At 44.6% G+C, this 21,479-nt stretch overlaps 1 protein-coding gene across 4 annotated transcripts; it reads right to left on the bottom strand.

Annotated features, from left to right (window-relative positions):
* Positions 1–19,063: 19,063 nt before the first annotated feature.
* Positions 19,064–21,463, bottom strand: LOC129068887 (ER membrane protein complex subunit 5-like). 4 transcript variants are annotated; one of them, XM_054571325.1, is made up of 3 exons: positions 21,417–21,463; positions 21,033–21,131; positions 19,064–20,252 (listed from the first exon to the last, which is right to left on the bottom strand). In XM_054571325.1, the coding sequence occupies exon 3, from the start codon at positions 19,920–19,922 to the stop codon at positions 19,527–19,529; it is 396 nt and encodes a 131-aa protein (XP_054427300.1). In that variant the 5' UTR covers positions 19,923–20,252; positions 21,033–21,131; positions 21,417–21,463; the 3' UTR covers positions 19,064–19,526. The 4 variants fall into 4 exon arrangements, with proteins under 4 accessions (XP_054427300.1, XP_054427298.1, XP_054427297.1 ...); XM_054571323.1 differs by having other exon boundaries at positions 21,330–21,451; XM_054571322.1 differs by having other exon boundaries at positions 21,326–21,444.
* Positions 21,464–21,479: the final 16 nt, after the last annotated feature.

The raw sequence follows: 21,479 nt of genomic DNA, 5'->3' as shown, positions 1-21,479 counted from the left end.
TATGATGAATGTTCTTGATGACACCGAATTGTATCCTTAACCATGGTTAAAATGATCAACTTTACTTATGTACATTTTATTATGTGCAATAAATAAAAAATAAAAAATGAATATAGGATTAGTGGGTATAAGAAGCAGGCGCTAGCTCTGGGCTTGAAGCCAGGCACCCAAGGAAGAAGCCGTCATGGAAAGAAAGCCCTTCCCCAAAGCTGAGATTCAGACCCCACGGGACGGCCATTCAAAAGGGCAGACGCTGTTCCAGCCTGCGAGTGGCTGTTAAATTTGATTTGGATCACAGCCACATCGGTTTGGTGAAGGCGCATGAACAGGTCCCCAAGTCACTGTAGCTTGATGGGCGTACACGGCATGACCCAGGGCACTGGGAGAAGTGTGTGACTTTGCACCAGTCAACTGAAACAAAGCTGGACTCTCTGGGTGTCTGAACAAGACACAGATGCTGGGAGGCATCTTCGGGGCTGCTATTGGCAGCCTTGGGCGCAGGCGATGCTTCCCAAGCAGCCCTGTCTGTGGCAGACTCCGTGCCGCGGAGTCCTCTGATTCGCTGCAGTGAAATAACGGGTCGTTCCAGACACCAATTGTCTGTCAAGGAAAGGGGATGGCGATTTCCTCCGGTGCGAAATGCCTCAAGCCCCGGTGCTCAGTGGCTTTTATTGAGAGGATTGCAGGCAGGGGATAGGCAGCAGGAATGTATAGGTGACCTATCTACATCAGCAGCTTAAGCTTTCAGAGAATAGATATCATTTGAAGAAGACAATGGCAGGAACACACCGAACTGCTTTGGGACAGAGTTGAGCAAACAGTATGGCGCCAGGTGGGATTTGGATCCGGGTCCAGGAGTTTTGTAAATTTCTTTCCCAGCTTTGAGCAGGTTATTTGGTATATGAATAACAGAGGGAGAAACAAAACATGCCTCAAGGAGCGCAATTTACTTCTAAGTTTGATCCTCCCTGGGGCCCTTGGAGTCATTTTTGGTCTTGCCCGCCTCCAGCATTACCGGTGTCCGGCCAAGACTTACAGGTCCTTTCCCAGGCCCCAGGCCCCGCGGGGCTCCAGTTCCTGATACCACTCAAAGTGGCCCCCTGCACGTGTCTACATGAATTGTCCTGTTTTCATTGTGTGTGGACAGGGATGACGAACCACAGAAGGTCATGGGGTACCTTGACTGTAGGCTCTTCATTGAGTGGCCTTTCCATGTTTGGCTGTGGATGGTCTGAAAAGTGTTCACAAGACACAGTTTTGTTGCAAGGGCTCCAAGGGCCTGGCCAGTGTTTTCAGGGCTGCCGTATTCCCAGGGCCTAGAATAGTGCCTGGGACGCCCTAGGTGCTTGAGAAATCAACCAATGTTAGGCGTCTTTACCCAGGCTTTGCCTAGCAAATTCTTTTAAACTCTCTTAAGTCCATTCCATTTTGCTGAGTTTTTGATATTCCTGCCCTCGACATCCTTCCACTACCTGCAGCGGTGGGGTTTCTCCCTTGAACTAATTTCTATTTTGCTTCATTTTACTTTCCACTTTTTCCTGTTCTCTTCCTTCTTGGAAACAACCATTTCATGAAGTTTTTAAATGCCTGGCAATAGTTTGGCTACGGTTTTTATCTGCTCGTTAGCAGTATTTTCATCTTTGTTTTATGCAGCTCCCAGTTTAAATTAAATTATCGGGGCAGCATTGCAGCAGCATTTTCCTGGTGAGGACTCGCATCTGCCACTGGCTTTGCCTGTCCTTTCCGATGCTGGGAGAGATGCGTGGCAGCCCCCTCCTTGATGACTCATCTTTAAATGAGTGGAGTTTTCCCTGGACCCGCTCCTTGCTGGAGGGGTCAGGGCGGCGTTCCCCGTCAGCTGGAATTTCCCTCATGACCCGGGGTTTTAGATGTGAGCTGCGTCCGTCTTCAGTTCTCAGCCCAGGCTCCTCCAGGCACCGTCGGCAACAGGAAGACCCTGGCCTCTGTGAAGGATATTTGCATGATTTCATTTTCACTTCTTTTCCTTCGCTGCCTCAACGCTGAGAGCTGAGAACGGAAGGTCATGTCTCGGAGCCTGGGGGCAGAGGCAGAGTGTGGCAAGAACGTCTGCATCAGCTCCCTAAGGACCAGGCTGGTGCTGTCTGGGGGGAGGAGCTGCAGGCAGCAGAAGACGCAGCCCTTCTGCTCTGGGTCCAGGTGCCCAGGTGTGACGCCCCAGTGGGCAGGGAGGGCAAGAGCTTGTCCCCACTCCTTCCAGGATCGGGCCTCGCCAGCAGAGGCTCCAGGGACCACAGCCAGCTTGGCACTGTGTCCACTGAGAGCTTGGGTTACAGGGGACAGAAAGCAGCCTGACCAATGCCTGCAAGCACCCAGCTTTCCTTCCTCCATCACCGCCCACAAGGTCCTGATGCAGCCATCAATGACAGGGCCACCGTCACCACGTGTCACCTCTCCACCTGGGCCCTGGATCCTGGCTTGACCCAGGACATTTTAAAACCCAGTAGTAGACTATCAGGCTCTGCACAGATGAGCTGCTCTGGACTTTCTGTGTCTCTCAGGGGCCTTACCTCAAGTTTCCTGGAAAGAGAGAGTCTATATTTATCAGTCACGTGGGGAAAGAACTAAAATGTATCAGCTGCCAAAGGCTAATGTCCTCTACTTTGCTTTTGCTTTTATAGAAGAAATGTCACGGCAGCATACTGCTTGAGCTCACCCTCCCTGGAGACCATTTCATTCACTCAGAGTGAAGACCAAAGGAACCAACTGATGGCGGCAGCCAAGAGTGATCACCAATAACCTTACACTCTTTACTGTGGTAAAAACCAACCTCCTGTCTGCCTTGGGTTTCACATTAAAATATGATCTGTCTCTGGAAATGTCTATTTCCTTTTATAATCTCTCCACCTACTCTAGGTTATCCTGGGCCGTGGGTCTTTGCTTAGCTATTAAAAAGATAGTATTTCAACTCAATGACCCCCATCCCTATCTGCTCCTGCCATGAGTTGGGGGTAATTCAGGTGAAATGCTTTCTGGAAACCTGCCTGAAACCAACTCAACAGTCTAAGAGGAATTCTAACAGGGAGAGCTGGGAGAGGGTTAAATTTGGAGAGGACTCAATTAAACAGGAAAGAGGATTAGAAATTGGACCTAAGAGAAAAGAATTCATGGAGAAGAAAAAGTTTTGTGGTTTTTTTTTTTTTTTTTTTGCATTGAGAAATTATAAACCTGAAGCAATTACTACTGCGACTTTGTTCAGGATATGAGTACCTACCAGGTGTCAAATGATGTATTTAATGTTAAAGATACCAAAATAGGTGACACATAGGCCCAGCCCTTCAGAGCTCATCCAGCAGTGGAGAAAGTATTTGACAGTTTCAAAGGCATCGTTAGGAACTGAGGTCAACAATCCATTGTATTTTCATTGCCTTTTTCCCTCATTGCGAAAACAGTGCATGCTTATTGAAGAGAATTTAGAAAACAAAGACATTAAAAATCATCTTTGGTCCTGCCACCAGAAGTAGTCACCGTTAATGATTTTATCTTTTTTGGAGATACGTATGGTAATTCTAAGCGCCAACACTGATGAAATGCCTTCTGGGGGCCAGAGACTATGCTAGATTCCCATTTAATCTGGACATCAGCCCTGTGAAGTGCGTAGCATCATTGTGCCCATTTTATAGATGAGGAAACAGAGGCTTTGAGGTTGACTGCACAGCCCGCTCTTAGGCAGTGACTGGCAGAGGTTGGACTTGTCCAGGATCTGTCTTATCTCCAAGCCCAGGGGCCAGAAGGACCCAGCAGCTGAGGCTTTGTCCTCAGAGGGCCAAGGTGATTGTGACTACGGCCCTATGGCTGTGACTCAGATTTGGCTTTCAGTGGGCTAATGTCTAATTCCCACGGAGAGACAAGGCCGAAAGAGCTATACACTCTAAAAAGAAAGAAGGCAAAAAAAAAAACCCCAAACAAACAAACAAAAAAAAACTGTTGGCCTCTTTGAGGACTCTAACAGGAATGCAAAAGCAGGAAAGAATTCCTGGTCACATTCCCGGCAGAGTGCTCCGTGATTTGAAGGCGTTGCCTGCTGGTGTATTGCTGCCACCTGGTGGAAAAATGGGGTATAACTGCCTTTCAAGACCAGTCCTGAGACATACACTCCCTCGGATGCAAGAGAAAGACTTGGAAAGAAACTTGCAAGGCTTGCCTTCTCAGGTAAGGACAAGAGTTATAACTGCTACTGTGACTCCCCAACTCTCCCCACATCCTGATAAGGCTTGGCAAAACTCAGTTATAAATATTTTCCTATACTTATATAAAATGTTTTCTTCTTTATTATAATGAAATTACCTCTGATGTTCACCCACCTTAAATACTTAGTAGATATAGTAGGTCATTTTTAGGAGTCGGCTGAATGGCATGGGGCATCCAGAAAAGGGCACAGAGTAAGTAATCAAAAGTGCTCTCTGTTGGGCTCGCCCGCTTCACTCTGCCCAGGACAGGGCCGCAGGGGTCCTGGTGCCGACAGCAGATGCACAATCCTGCCCCCACACGCCTGTGTGTAGACTCCTCGACTTAATTCTCCTTGGTATCCTCTTTTCTAACATAACCTAGAGAACTGTGATCCCTGGTGTACATCTCTCTGAATTAGATAAAATAAGTTTAAAATAAAGATACATCCAACACTGTGAAGTGCGTGTGGTCTGGATCTTCTGTCCAGGACAGATGGAAAGTCCTGCCCGGGATGTGTCAGGGACTAGGGGACGCGAGGGCTCAGTCTCAGGTTCAGGATGGGCTTGGAAGAGTCTGTAAACTCCCTGGAGTATTAGGTGAGCTGGAACTTGTTCAGAAATGGGTGCTTTCCTCCAGGGAGAGGATCAGGAGATTTCATTGGCTTTGAAAATGGTCCCTGGGCAGACCTTGAAGTGGTTCAGCCTGAAAGTCCAGTGAGGGTGGAGTTAAGGGCACCTCTGGATGGGCCACAAAGGGACAAGCTCCCCCTCAGCTCGGGCCAGTGTGGCCAGAGCAGTATTGGATCCAGGGGCGGAGGTGCAGAAGCTCCAGGCGTGCCCGCCACCAAAGCTGAAAGCTCGGGGAGGCGGGGGACAGAGGCCGAGCAGCGGCTGCTGACGGCGGCGGCCCGGGTCAGTCGCCTCCATGAGCAGGCCCTCTCTGCGCACGCACGGAGGTGGGGGCGCACCTCGGCAGGAGGAAGCGCTCAGCCACCCTGTCTGTGGAGGAGGAGGAGGGAATTCCTGGGGGGCAGACCCTTCTACAAAATCCCAAATATCTCCGACGTTTTATTTCAGAAATAAAGCTTGCCATTGAACATTATTTACATCAGTCGACATTTCCTAGCACCCAACTTGTAAACGGCTCCTTTGCCGCCGCTTCCCTGCCATCGCCTGGCCCCCAGGGCTGACTGTAGAAATCTTTCGCGTGGTCTCTGGGAGTTCATCTTCCCCACCAGACCCCGTAATACTTGGTTTCTAATTCTCCATGGCTCTGGGCTGGCTGTATGGTTCATGATAGTCATGCTCACTTCTCTTAACCTCCACCAGCCTATCAACTCTTCTTTTATTGCCTGCAGTGCTGGCACATGCATTGAAAAAACACTTGCTAATCAATGTCCCTGTGATGGATGACACATTCATTCAGCAAACACTTACGGAGAAGCTGCTTTGTGCCAAATGGGAGGACAGGCGCCGCAGGGTGGGAAGACAGGCGCCACAGGGAGCGAAGATGAGGCTGCCACTGCCTCTGGCCTCTGGGTGAGAGGACAGCAGCCAAATAATTGCACCACTATGTGGTAACTGCTAAGCCTGAGATACAAATAAGTACAAATAAGGAAGGCTTGCTTTGTTGGGCAATCAGGGGAGGCTTCACAGAAGAGGGGACATTTGAAGGCTGAGTGGAGGTTTTCCTTACAGCGAAGTGGAAGAGCATCCCGGTAGAGGGAGATAGATGTGCCTGAGTGCAGAGGAGCTCAGGTGATGGCAGCCAGGGGAGGACAGGTGGGAGGAGCGGTGCTGGTGAGATGTGGCTGCCAGGGTCCATGGGGGCCAGACCGCGAAGGGTCTCACGTGCCACTTTTATAATGTGTTTGGATTTGATCCTACTGGCAACATAGAGTCTGCGCAGGCTGCTAGGCAAAAGAATGCCAAACACCTGTGTTTGATGATGATAATGTTGCGCGCATGTGGCAGGTGCACGAGGGCATCCAGCTAAGAGACTGCGGATGATCAGGACCTGGACCACGGCAAGAAGTGACTGAAACTCCTTCCTGCCCTTCTGGGGCAGGCTGCTCTCCTTGGGAGCCTGCAGGCAATCAGCTTGCCCGGAGACAAAACGCAAGGCTCACTGTTTCACTTACTGTATGGTTTTCCTTATATGGACCCTGCCTCCCTTCATTCTGTGAAAGTCTACGCTTGACTGCTCTCCCTCACACACAAGTGAGTATCAGCTCTGGTGAACGTCTGAGTTATTCTTTGATGATTCCTTCTGGGGTCTCCATCGAGATCTGCCCACCTTAGTCCTTCCATTGGAGTCTCCACGGGACATCTCTTCTGGACGCCTGGAATTTTGACAGTCAAGGTCTTTGACTCCTGGGCGCTGAGACTGGTTCTTGGGCCATTTGGGCGCTACAGCGGCTGCTTTTGTGCCCATTGGTGCAGGGAATGCTGGCGGTTAAGGCTTGATCATCTGATCTCTGTCAACTGGCAAATGATAGGGAACCTGATGTCTCTTTCTGACTTTTTGTTGTTGTTATTCTTGTTTGTCTTGAAGATTCTAGCGTTTGGGAAACTGGTGTGTTGCCTTAAAATCACAAGACAGTGGCTTAATCAGGCTGTTGTCAGGTGTAACTGCAAGGTTGAAAATTCAGTTACATCATATCCAACACTGCTGATTTATTATATTTCCCCACCACCAATAGAATTTTTTGTGTCCTTTGTCTTATGAGAGCATATTTGCTTTTGCCACTTCTCTGTGTACCTATAAATGAAAAAACCCTTAACTCCCCTTGCAAACGAAAGGAAGTACTTTCCTTTTTAAACAGTCAGTTAACAAGTATATTGCCTTTGTATCTGTGGAAAAGTTTTTTGAGGTTTATTGAGATATAGTTCACATACCATTCGACCACCCTTTTAAAGTGTAAATTATCGTGGTTTTCGGTGTGGTCATAGAGTTGTGCAACTGCTAACCTAGGAATAAAAAACCACGGTGAGAGGCAACAAGTGGTTATTTGATACTCAAAAGGAATTGCAATTCTGGGAAGCACTGATTTAGAAATAAACCCAAATAGTGTTCCAATCAGAGAGGGAAGGGGAATGATTACATGAAGAGAAGGAAGGATTTCTGTAGGTGCAAATAAGCTAAGATATTCTTTAAGTGTACTGACTTTCCCATGATTATTATTGCAAGGAAAGTAACTTAATATAATTTCATCAATCCATAAGGATTTATTCAAATACAATGTTGTGCCCCCACAGAAGGGAAAAGATCGTGACTCTAGGCAAACGCTCATGCAGAAATTTGGGTTTTGCATTTCCCATGGAGGCCACGTGGTGGCGCCCAAGTACACATACAGGCCTCTACCACAGTCGTTTTCCGGAGTCATTGACAATGCCAAGGATGAATTGGTTCAAAAGACAAAAACATGGTTGGGGAAACTTTACCTGATGTTCAAGAGGTGACTGAAACTTCCCTTACCTATAAGTATCAAAATCCAAGAGAAACTGTAAAGCTAGGGCAAGGCTCAAAATCCTACCTAAATGTTCAAGATTCACTCGAACATTTAGAAATAGATTCATTCTCTTGCCCAAGTGACAAAGCTTTAAATATGCTTCAGTAATTTCTCTTGTTGGGGAAAAAAAGCTTTCTTCTGCTAAAAGAATAACACTTTAATTTTTTTTTTTAAACCAACATGGGATTTGTTTTTCCGACCTGCCAGGAGGAAATAAATCAGTTTCCATATTTGAGGAATTACGTAGAATCTTCAAATAAAACTGAAACTTCGTGGTCCATATTACCCCTAAAGTCCCAGAAAGGTAAGGAGAGTCACAACATTTAAAAATCAAAACTGTCCACATTTTTAGATCAGCTTAGCCTTTCACAGCCTGAAGTTCTACCTTTTGCACTAATGATAATGTGATGTACACCATCATACCTCCGACTCTCACTGCATGGAATTCATATAAGATCCAATGAGTCTCAGACTAACTCCTTCTCCATTAGAGGTTACCTTGCTACATTCCAATCTTGTCAGCTATTGTCAAAACTAATATATACACAATCACATGCTCAACAGGTACACGTTGTGCTCTGAAAGAGACAATATCAGACACATTCCCATACAATGAAAAACCAGGAAGCTTGGTATACTGATAAGGACATGAAGACATCAGTCTTTTAACCACAAATATTGCTCTTAAGCCCTAGGCAGGGGGTCCAACGTGCGGCCTGCGGGCCGCACGTGGCTCAGGATGGCTGTGAATGTAGCCCAACACAAAGCTGTAAATTTACTTAAAACATGATGAGATCTTTTTGTGATTATGTGTCGCGCTGTATTTAATGTGTGGCCCAGGGCAAATCTTCTTCCAGCGTGGCCCAGAGACGCCACAGGGGGGGACACCCCACTAGGGCATGTGCTCAGGGCCCCATGGTTCCCAGTGTAAATGCACCAAGGGTTCTACCGCCGGGTGTCCCGTCCTATTGCAGAGACAGGACGCCAGGCTCAGGGAAAAGCTTTCAAAAGCACGCGGCTCTGGAAACAGGTAGGTGCTCCAAGCTTTCTAGATCAAAAGATGACATACGGTATGGACAGTCTCTACCCAAAGCTTTCAGACAAAGATCTGTGACTTATATTCTATTATTTGTCCCCTCCTCTGATTACTTCTACACTTTCCTTTGTGTGAGTCAAGACATTAGATTGTAAAATGACTCCCATAATCCTTTTTGCCTTTCTCTCAGCTGCCTTCTCTCCTATAAACTCTTTGATTCCCTGATTCACCTATCTCAGACAATTGCAATGGCTGCCAATTTTTCCAACTGACAAATTTGCCATCTGGCTTTAGATCAGACCCCCCCTAATAAGACCCCTCCAACATATCTATATGTCTTTACTGAGCCTTAGGTCCCCTACCATTAGCTGCTGTTTCTGAAATGTACAAAAGCCTCAAAGGAATTCAAGGAATATCATGGATAAAAAGAGAACTGAGACTTATTCTCCTGGTTTGGTCTAGGCCAGCTAGAAAACTGGGTACAAACTGGTTCCAATCTTTTTATTTTATCTGTGGTTGTTCTGATACTCTTGGAGCTCCTCCCTTGTCTGATATCCAGGTGATTAAATATTGCTCTACATTATTATCTCAAGCCAATGTCCAGATATGCATCAAGAGGACAGAAAAGCCGCTGAGGTCACACCTGGTCTTGGATCTTTGACCACAAGAGCAGAGTGAGGAATTACAATGAGAGAAATAGGGCAGTCCTAGCCTAGCCTTAGTATAGACTGGAGAGTAAAGATATTAGTAGCTAGAACCAAAGATGAACATATCCCTTACCTATCCACAGATGAAATCACAAGATTTCTTAGCAAAATCATGAATAACTGAAATTGCCAACCCTGATTATAATGCAGTTGGCTTGAGTGCAAATTGTCCCATTGATTATTTTCAGCCAATCAGCAAGCCCAGGGACAAGACAAAAACTTACACTGACTGAGGGTTTTCCCTCTATAAACACTGTTTTGCCTGTTTGGTGACAATTTATATATGACTGATCTCTTATATATGAATAAATGTCAGCTATGTCTTCAGCAAAATTCGGTGTCTGAGATATTTTTTGACAACGGTGATGTCAACATCTCAGATAGGGAATAAAAGCAGGGAGGTTGGTTTGGAAAGGGGTTAGGGTTTAGAACATACACAGTTTGTGGTACTTGTACGGCACACAGCAGATAATTAGTTAATTAAAAGGGAATGTGAAGGCCAGAGCAGAAATTAACATAGAAGTGGTATGGAGGATTTTGTAATACAGGGTCTGGCACAAATAATGCCCCTGTTTTATTACAAAATCTTTTATTACAAAATCATAAGCATGCAATTCTGTAACATAACAATATCACACCTAAGCACACCATATGACATTTTAGGTGAAATATTCAAATTAAAACTATAAATTATTATACCTTCATGCTCACCTCTTCGGTTCCATATTATGACCCGACCCACCACACTCAAGCAGGCGTTATTTCTGCTGGACTCTGTAGATTTCTTATAGAAATCCTCTTCGCTAAATTGGTACGTGGACTGAGTTGCCCAAATGGGCGGTGTGGAAGTAGGAATGGTATGCTGGCAACTATCTTAAGAAATTTGTGGTGCTGGGAAGATGTGGTGAAACTTGAGGGGAAAGGAGGTGAAGTTTTTATGTGGGGAAGAATTGCGCCTGTTTGCAAGCTGAGGAGAAGCTGATGGAGGGCTAGACATGAAAGGGTCATAAGGGGCTGTGGAGGATACTTCATGGCGGGGGGCACAGCTGTGGATGCAGTCAGGGCTGGGTTTAAATACTAACTCTTCTCTGACTAGTTATCAGACATTGGACATCTCACGGCCCTGATCTCATTTGTAAAAGTGAGGTGCTCATTCCCCTACCTCGGAGAGTTGGACGTATTGAGAGAGATTATCCACATGGAGTGCGTGGCACAGTCACCAGGACATAGTCAATGCTCAATAAGTGGGATCTACTATCAAGAGATCAAGAGAGAGCAGAATTGTTAGCCGAGTCCAGGTGAGAAAAGGTGGGATCAAGCTCACAGGTGGAGGAATTAGCCCTGAAAAGGAAGAAGGATCCCTCTATGGCAGTTCTGAAGGATGTCCACAAATTCTTTGATACCCCTTCCTCCAAAAGAGGAAGCCTCATTCCCCTCCTCTAGAGTATGGGTGGTACTTGGTGACTCACCTGGAACTGACAGGAAACAGTGAAATTAATGATGCGCAACTTTGAGAGTAACTTGTAAAAGGCCTTGTGACTCCTTTCGTGCCAGTCTCTTGGACTCCTCAGTCTGGGGACACCAGCTGGTGTTTCCTGAGAACATGCAAGCCGCCCTGTGGAGAGGCCCACGTGCTGAGGAACTGACTCCTGCCAACAGCCGTGCAAGCGCTTCATCCTGGGAGCTGGCCCCCCCACCCCGGTCAGGCTCTCAGATGAGGGCAGCCTCGGCTGGAACCTTGACTGTAACCATGTGAAAGACCTTCCCAGTCAAACGACTTCCAAATCCCTGACTCCTGGAAACTGTGAGATATTTACTAAATGTTTGTTGTTTTTAGCTCCTAAATGTTGGGGTAATTTCTTACACAGTCATAGAAAACGAATACCACCTCTTTGTCTGAGTCGTAAGGAAATTGGAGAATGATAGGCAGAGACGGGCATGGTAAGGAAAAGAGAGATGCCGCATGGTCTTGATTTTCCCTGTAAAATTAAAATTCGAGGGATGTTATTTGCTGACAACGAGGTAGGTGGCTTCGCGAGACTGGCCAGGGACTGGAAGAGCCGTGCAGCAATCAGGAAAGGGCGTCGACCAGGAACCCCAGGACGACTAGGAACCCCAGGAAGATGGATGTTTTTCTTTTGTGCCTCTCCTTTGTGCCCTTACTTTTGCTTATAAAACTAGATCGGACTCCACGTAATGAGCCTCCATCTCAGGATGACATTCAGAGGCATCACAGCCTGTCCGAGCCAGCCTGAGACCACCCACATGGGCAAACTGCCGAGGAGTGCGTTCTGGGCTGAGGATGGCTCAGGCTCATCTTAGAAAAGTACTCCCTTCTGTCAAACATGATTTGCAACAGCTATAAAGATTCCAGCACATGACTTATGAAGAGGAATGCAGTATCAGAGGAAAGTACTGTAAGAGAAAAATCAACAAGCTTTATGTGTATTCTGCAACAAGCCTATTGCCCAAAGGGGAACACCCACAGGCTAAGGCTGCCCCTTCCTAACCCAAAGGCCCACCAGGAATTGAGTCACCATGTCCCCTAGCAAAAGGACGGATCCTGCTCTCCTTGAAGCTTAACTTCTCTCTGCACTGATTCTGTTTGCAAATTGGGAAAACTGAAACGTCACAGCAAAGCTGGTGCCTTTTCCCCTTACACAATAGAGACCATTCATGTATTCATCCTTTCACTTGCCCAGTTATTCAGTTATTTAGCAACTCATTATTGAGTGTCTAACTCAATAATGGGACAGGTGTATACCTAGTGTCAGGAAGAAAAAGATAAATACTCCTCAGTCTTGAGAAGTAGCCAAATGGCCTGCTGACATGTGGTACACACTCAATAAATATTTGTTGAATGAGGGATCATTCCTGCCCCCTACGGTCATCCTGACCCAGTAGGAGAAGAAAGCATGTCAACAAATAACTAAAATAAAAATGCTTTTAATGTAATAGTAAAGGATTCAATCGAGTATTGTAAATATAGAAGACTGTATTTACCTGGAAGTTAGGGATGGTTTGATAGAGGAGCTGACATTGACTTGATCTTGAAGAATAAATACGAATTTTCCAGGAAAGTTAAGTAGGAAAAGTCTTTGGAGACAGACCAACAACTACTCATAGCTCCTATTTTTAGCAGGATTCCTTCACTTCAGTCTAATCCTACTTTGCGAATAGAAATGTTAACTATTTTGCCGGGTTTCAGTCTTCTGCTTTTGTTCTCTAGGCCATGAGAGGTTGGCAAAGTCAGATACAAAACAATTCTACAAAACATTGTTTTGGACAGAGTGGATGAAATTAATTCAAGGGAAAAAAAGAGGAGGTATTCTCAGTTTCTTCCTGAGAAATATTTTAATTTCTCATAATTTCTAAGCCAGATGGAAGATACTCTTCCTAAAAATGGCCTCCCTGTTCCTTCTAAGCCTTCCTCTCCAACACCTGGTGGAGGGCCCCGGGAGGGTCCTGGTTCCACCCAGGCAGGTGTGTACGTTACTTGCCCACTTGGAGCAGATCAGGAGGCCAGCAGAGGTTGTACGCACTATGCCAGATTGGCAGAAGGACTCAAAACAGCGAAATGCAGTCATCTGCTTTGTCATTATCAATTCATTAGTGGTTACAGATATTGAGACGATTCTTAATTGCATGACAGCATGGAAAATCATATTACACGGGAAAGGAGAACTTGCTAAGCCAATAGATTCCTCCAAATTGGAATTTGGAAAGATCTCTCATTGGTAGCAGGAGACATAAATCAATACACTCACTAAAATGTTTTGATGAAAAGGTTCAAGCATTTTTGTTTTAAGAAGCTACTGGCCTAACAGGACCTACCACTGCCACCGATGCTAATTGGGTACATTTCCAAAAAGCTGTCTAACCTGTTCTACTCCGCCTGTGAACTGCTTTGACAACCTTAAAGGAAATAAGAAGGAACGAAGGAAAAAAGATGAGAAATAGAAGGGGCCGAGGAGCCAGACCTTTTTTAGGCGAAGAATTTTGAACTCCATCATGCTTGCTTCTCATGTGGCCTTGCAATCAAATTCTTATTTTTGCCAGCTTGTAGCCATTACTGTAACGAATAGAGGTTCACGGTTGACAGGTATGTTTATACATCACTGCAGTTTCAAACTGATTATCAGGAATTTAACCAGCAAAGTGAAGTGATGTTTCAATGATTTGATTTGTGATAATAGTTTGTATCACCTGCCGAGCCAGGGAGTGGCAGATCAGGACGGGACAAGGATTTGGGATTCTTCCCTCTCCAGTGTTTTGTTTTGTTTTGTTTTGTTTTGTTCCGGGGGGTAAAATCATGCTCCGAGACTAATTTCGTCATCGCCAGCCATTTACTGAAGTTCCCTGTGGGAATGTCACAAACCAACAGCATCCAGGATCATCTCTTTTTTTTCTTCTTTTTTCCTTTTTCTTTCTCTGTCTCACTTTACTTTATTTTGATTCCTGTTTAAACCTAATAATCCAGGATCATCTCTTAATAAGACAATAAAGAAATAACATATTCCAAAGCCATGACAGATTAATAATACTATTACTCCAGGCAAGGGGAGATGAAAGAACGAATGTCCAAGTTGGCCTGAGGCAGACCTGTTCCTACAAGCAGGCCCTCAGGAGAGGCCACGCTGACCCACTGACTCCCAGCTGCCAGGACAAAATGAAGTCCCTTGTTGCTAGAGCACGTTGCTAAGGAACAACGTGTTGGTGGGCAGGCTGAGTCTTCTGAGGGGTCATTGCATGGCTTATCACCACTGTCTATGAGGAGTCCCCTCACCAAGACAGGATCTAATGTCCCAAGGGACTTGGAAGAGCCAGTTCAACAAAGTTCGCCTTGCCTAGGCCAAAGCTCCTGAATCGTCCTCACAAACTGTCAGCGTTTACAGTCTAAATGCTCTATGTAGAACTAATACTATAGATAATAGTAATATACGTGGCCATAGTTGCTTCTCTGCCTGTTATCGATAAGGCCCAGCAGGGTCCCTGGCCGTTGGGCTGCCGGTGGCTTATCAGCAGCAGACACAATGACACCCCTACACGATCTCATTTCAAAACACTGTTACTTATAAAAACAACTTTTTCATTGTCTTTGTCATCGACAGGTGGATTGAAGCTTCTCTTGAGTCATAAACAAGTGGCTTTGAAATCATATTAAACGAATACACAACATCTTGCTGATACCGACACTTGTCTTCAATTTTGGGGGATAATGTAAGATTTTAGGTAATACGATTAAGAACTAAACAATTATCCTTAAAATATCAAGACATTTCCCACATCAAAGAGGTTGTGCAACCAAAGTGGTTTGGGAAAATTGGGACTAAACAGAGTGGCTGGGTTTCTTGACAACAGGTTCTTCGATTCCCTCCTGTGGTCACGGGCAGTAGGAATCTCCGAGAGGAAATGTGTAAGGTAGTGCTTTCCAGCTCATTTGACCACAGAAGCCGATTTTGGATGGAGGGCCATCCCATGGGCCAACGTCCCACAGATCGCACTTTGGGAAATGTTGCTGCCCAAGTGTCACTGCTATTCTCGCACGCCTCACATTGTTAACGGAGCCAGGGCGCTGTAAGAAGGCGACCCCAGGGAAGGAGCAGCGTGTTAGTAGTGACTGAGCTTCCCTTCCCACAGCATCCACCAAGTACCTACTGGGGCCAAAGGTTCTGGCACCATCCCTTTCCAAATAGAAGGGCCTCGCATGCCTTCTGTCTGCACACGATGTGTGGGAATGGGAGTGACCTATCAGAGAGACACGTCAAATCCTTTAAATCCACCCCCAGTCAAAGCAAAGGAATTTGATGTTCAAGTTATCTACCAACGTTCTGCTGTTACTTCTTATAACCATTACTCAGAAACTCTTGGAAATAAGGCTTTTCCCCCATTGAGGTGAAATTCACATAATGTTAAATTAACTATTTCAGCAGCAAGTAGTACATTCACAACACTGTGCAACTACTGTCTTTCTAGTCCCAAGACATTTGCATCACCCCCAAATAAAGCCTCATACCCACTAAGTTTTTTCTCCTCCTCCCCCAGCCCGCGGGAACCACCAATCAGCCTTCTGTGTCTATTGTTTACCTTTTCTGGATAGTTCATATAAATAAAATAACGTGACCTTTTGTGTCTGGCTTCTTCCAATTACCATGTTTTTTAGGTTCATGTACATTGTAGCACGTGTCATTATTTCATTTCTTTTTATGGCCGAATAACATTCCGTCGTGCAGATATACCACCTTCCATTTATCCATTCATCCCTTGGTGGACTTTGGGTTGTTTCCACCTTCTGGCTATTATGAGAATGCTGCTGTGAACACCCATGTACAAGTGTTTGTGTGTGAGTTCCCATTCTCACTTCATTTGGGAACATACCTAGGACAGGAAGTGCTGGGTCATGGAAGTACACTTTTGTCACCAATTTTGTGGCATCCCCCTAAAGTAAATCAAGTAGTTTCTATGATTTCGCTGGCTTGAAACATAAACGCATCTGAAAAAGGTGCATATAAAATGCACTACCCACAGGAAGCTTAGACAATGAATTACTGAAGTAAGTTTCTTCTCTACACATAAAACATACCTATTTCTCCCATGAATAACTCTCATTTTCAGTGGGGCCTCTGAGTTTCTGTTACTCAGCTGTACAGTTTCTGTTGTTTTCTTGTCCAATAAGCATTTCACAAAGACAGTAAGTAGAGATGCCTTTTGGGAGCTCTATCATTGGGATGTGTTGTATTCATGTGAAAACAGAAAAAAATAAAGGAAATGTTGACACCAGCACTATATCAGCTATTCTGGAAAGACTTCCAAACATCCAGAGTTGTTTTATAGTCAAGTAAAGCACTTCATTTGTGTGTATGTCTCTGAAAAGTGCTAATTATTAAATATTGTTGAATACATAGAAAACATGAAATCCAAGCACATTAGTTAAAGCAGAGAACTCAAGCACAGTTCTCACTTTCCATCTATGTATCCAAATGCTTAAACAAAGCTCCATTCCAAAACCATTTTTTATTTAAGAGTATTAAGAAAACCTTGGCTCTCGTCTATTATGCATGAGATTAAGAACTGAGTTTACATTTATTTCTGGGAAGAATGAGGTCTATCACCAAAGGAACAATTGGGATTTTCCCTTAAGTAAATGTACATTCTAAAGTGTTATTATTTATTTATTGCTATGATTGGCAGTAGAAATATGCAGCAATTTTTTCTTTTAGATTTCAATTTCAACTGAATTTAAGGCGTTGCAAATAACATGGACATATAAGCTGAGAAGGCAAATATATTAATTATGGTGCAGCCTGTCAGATTTTAACATTAACAGTAGTAAATCTTGGGATTGGTACATCTCAATCAAATATAGCTATGGTAAATGACATCGAGATAACTGACTTGTTTTATTTCCAGGACTTCTACAAGTGACTGTTAAGGGTGGCAGGAGAATATAGCAGATTATTGTTCTAGAACATACATGTGACTTCCCTAAACCAGACTGGGACAGTATTCTGGTTCCTGTACCCAGCAGCATCTCAGAGAGCAAAGAGGGAGATCCAGGCAGACATCTTAGAACCTGCAGCTTCAGGCCTCACAGAATGAGGTGTCTTTCCACAGAGCAAGGTTAACTGGTCTGGCCTAATTCTCTGATGTCATGAGAGGCAGACCGGCTTGGTAATGTGTTTGCTGCGTCAGTCTCTTTGGGCAATTTATTTAGTCATCACCCTCTTTTTTATCCTCCCAACATTAGATCTCCAGACTCTGACCTAAAATTCTGTAAGATATGATTTTTTTTGTTCCAAATTTCAATTATATATATGTATATATATGTTTAAATAATAAAAGTAATACAGGAATATATGTTCAAGGTACAAAAAAATACAAACGAATACAGGAAAAACCCAAAACTTTCCCCGCACCCTCCAACTCCATTTCCCTTCCCACAGATACACACTATTAGCAGTTCAGTGTATCCCTTCCCAAAGTCTATAGTTACAGATATAACTACAGATAGAGATATCAAAAAAGACTATGTACCAAGCACTAATCGATAAACTATATTGCTACTACTTTTCAGGGTTAATCTCAAAACAAGCATACAGATTAACTGTCAAACATCCTGAGAAATTACTGCCTATTAGAATTTTAATATAGTCTCCCCCCTCAAAAAAAAATTTTTTTTAAAGATTTTATTTATTTATTTTTAGAGAGTGGGCGAAAGGAGAAGAGAGGGACAGAAACATCAATGTGTGGTTGCCTCTTGTGTGCCCCCCACTGGGGACCTGGTCTGCAACCCAGGCATGTGCCCTGACTGGGAACTGGTGACTCTTTGCCTCACAGTCTGACGCTCAGTCCACTAAGCCACACCAGCCAGGGTTAAAACATTTCTGATTTAATATATTCTGGCATGCTCCTGTCATTTGCCAGTCTCTAAGCTGGGAAGAGATAGAAATACCACTATGGCCAATATAATTTATGTAGAATTCCATATGCTAAAGTATTTGTATAAATTTTAAATCTTAAGTCAGAGTTAAAGGACACATGTGTTTCAGTAAATCAAGCCAGAAAAAATCATAGAGGAAAAAAAAGATTTGGGAGCCTGTGTGAAGTATAGGGGAGATTTTGACTGTAGTTCAACTAATCAGCATGTATTTATTATTCATCTATGCTGTAGAAATCACTGTAAGTATAGAGAAATAAAAGGCGTGGTCCCTATTTCCAAAGGGTTTACCAATAACCAAAAAATCAAACTGGCTGGACAGAATGGAATCAGAGAATAATGGCTTGCACAAAAGCTTGAACTTGATAAAGTAATAAACAACACATGGCTACTAAAGGTTCCTGCATAGAGGAGTGAAATGATTAACAAATTAAAAGATGGCACCTTCACTCCCTCCCTTTCATTTCCACCCCCTAACTGCTGCCCCAGCTCAAGGCTCCCATGACCTTGCCTACCACAACGCACTTGTATCTTGTATCCAGCACTCAGCCATGACCCACCCAGTTCCCTCCCAGGCGATCCTGGTCAGAACTGCAAGAATGCAATTTCCCAAGGTCCAAGAGGGGCCCTCTCTGCTCCAGTCAAACAGTCTTCCCTTGGACCACCAAATAGTCTGAACTTGTACTGCAATTTCAAGGTCCTCCCATAAACTAATCTCCTTCCAGGCTTATCTCCCACTTCCTCACGTACACCCTTGGCTCTACTGAAGAACTACTGACCAGTCTCCAAACCCACCTCTGTGCTGTCCTTGGTGGTATGCGCCGGGACCCCACCTGCACCGAAAAGCAGAGCCAGGGAAACCAGGCAGGAAGCTGAGGCCCTAATCCAGGTGTGAGATGACGCCAGCAGGGAGAGGGTAGGGAGTGTGGGAATGAAAAGGAGGGTGGATACAAAGCTTACTGCAGGTCTTACTGACTGACTGAATGTAAGGTTTGCAGGAGAGGTGAGTCAAAGGCAAGTCATTTTAGGTTTTTAGGCAGCACATGGAATTCTTTCTCAATGAGTGCTATTTCCACATCCTTGTAGTTGTTGGAGGTGCACATTTATTCCATACCACTTGTGTAATCTGGGACCACATTTAATTGTTAATAATTTCTCCATACTTTTGGTCACTAATATATTTATTTAAAACACACAAGCATAGCAAGTCCATTTGTTGTTAAAAGCTGAAGACCATTTTACTATCATTCATGCTGCAAATGCAGTGGTCACACCGTTTCCCAAAGGATCCTAAAAACTGTAGTGCAGAAGAAAAGAAATCTAAGAAAACAATTACAAAAACATCAACATTTTTCCAAAGAAATGTGTTCAGAACAGTGACTTTTATAAAAGATGCAGATTTGTTTAAAATGAAAAAATGAATTCTCTCTAGGAAAGATCAAAGACTTATTTCACAGATAATTCATACTGCATCAATGATTTGATTAGTATACAGACAAGGGCCACAGCCTTTTTAAAATTAGGTCTGAAAGATTGCTATAAATACCGACAGGGGGAGTTGTTTTTTACCCCAAACTCCAACATTCCAGCTCTGTGACCTGTCCTGTTATGATCTGTAAAAAAATCCTAACGATTCAGTGATTCAAGTTTTCGTAACTTCAACGATGTGTTAGAGGGCAGCGCATCTTGGTTTGAAGAATTTGTTGTATCCGAGGTCTGGAAGAGGACTCTACCACGATGATTAAATACGTAAAACGATGGGTGATTCCTCAATGTGTCAAATGTCTTATTTTTCAGTTCTGAAGTGGCATCCATGTCTTTAAACTCCCCTGCAATGTGAACTATACCATAACAGGTAACTGCAAAGGCCAGAAGGATCTGAAGAACGATATCTATTGGCAGCGATTCATCTTCCTTTTCTGTTAACCGCATGTAAGAACGGTGCTGGGCAGCGGAAAAGGCCGCGTGGGCTAGGGCAAAAAGGCCGATGCCCACCAGCCCCTTCCATAGCGACGGCACCATGATACCAGAAGAGCAGCAGCCCAAGAAACGGAGTGAAGGGCTTTGCTACCGTTTTTAATGACACTGACAGACTTTATGAGACTAAGCTATTTGTCCTGCAGAATGTCCCATAGTTTGCTTTAGATTTTTCCTCTTGATGTCACGTTTTTCTTCAATCCTGTAGATCCTGCTTATGTTGAAGTAAAGATTTTTTGGAAACAGTACTCACAGATGATGCTGGAGTCAGGTTGGTACACGTTTAGTGATGATAAGATTCATGTAGGTTAAAGTGGGAGAGGCCAGATTTTTCCACTGTTATTATGTTTTCCCCTGATGATCAGCAAGGAATCCCTGGAGAATAATTGTGCACATGTTAATGTTTTGTTCCTTACTGCCCTTTTGTTAATGATCCTGGCACGAATCAGTTATTAGGGTCTGCAACACAGTGATTTTTCTATCATCCGTTTTACATTATTTGGCTGGCATATTTCTATATAAAGAACTGTTTCTACATCAACTGGGGCTACTTGATTACTCTGAAATACACCTGCAACTGGAAGGCAGGATAAACGTTTAATTCATATTCTGCAATGACCACTTTTCAGAGTACAGAGTTGGTGGAAGTCAGCACCAGCAAATAGCACGGGAAATGGGGGCTTTTGAAAATTCTTGGTTTTTTTAGATTTAGCTCTCTCCTTCTGGGGAATGGCTTTCATATGACATGTTCAATCAACTGCACTCATTGTTTTTGAAGCTCAAATTGTTCTAACTTTGGCCAGTGGGCATTCCTTCAAGCTGGCTCCCATGTCCTTCCAAAAGGACCTCGTTTTCCTTGGCTACTACAGCCCGACTCTCTGTCACCAGATGTCCCAAGCGCTCATTCCTTCCCAGCTCTGGACGTGGCCTCAGCCCTTTCCCCAAGGAGCCCTGGTACCTCTTAGTGGCGAGTATTTAGAGGTCAAAATCTGGATTCCAAGGATATTGCTTCTAGGCCCTCAGTTCATACTAGTATCTCCATTTCAAAGTTAACAATATAGAGTTTTATCTCATTGTGTGTATACTCCTGTATCTTATTTTACACTAGGGTTTTTGGACGTAATGACATTCAGAAATTACTCTTTTAATACTTACACCAACCGGCAGCGTTGGAATTTGAACCCGGCACGGTACTTCCGTCAGGGAAGGGAGCCCGAGATATTCAGAGGGGCTTCTCCAGGAGGCAAAGGGTCCCTAGAAAAGGTATCAAGGAGACCATGTGGGCTGAGGACGCGGGAATCAGCGTGTGAGGTGAACAGACCGGTCCTGACAGACTCCTCCACACCGGGCCGGGGCGAGCTGCCGGAGGAGGAAGCTGCCGTAGCCAGGGCCGCTGTTTCGCCTCAGACCTGCCCCGATCCCCCTAAAGCGCACACACGGCCACGTACTCACATGCGCCCTTCCATACACACACCGAGACCGAAACTCCTGCCAGGGACTCGCACGCCGCGACCCCCTAACGAGCCCACGCAATCTGACCTGCCGCGGCGAAGTGCCCGCCCATCCACCAATCGGAGGCAGCCTTGACCATGAGGGCGGGAC

The sequence above is a fragment of the Pteronotus mesoamericanus genome, unplaced genomic scaffold (assembly GCF_021234165.1).
Source record: "Pteronotus mesoamericanus isolate MK-2021 breed Mesoamerican mustached bat unplaced genomic scaffold, CSHL_Meso_final contig_220, whole genome shotgun sequence".
In the NCBI taxonomy this organism is placed as follows: Eukaryota; Metazoa; Chordata; class Mammalia; order Chiroptera; family Mormoopidae; genus Pteronotus; species Pteronotus mesoamericanus.
Note: the sequence above shows the minus strand (reverse complement) of the source record. Positions and strands in the feature narration are given on the sequence as shown.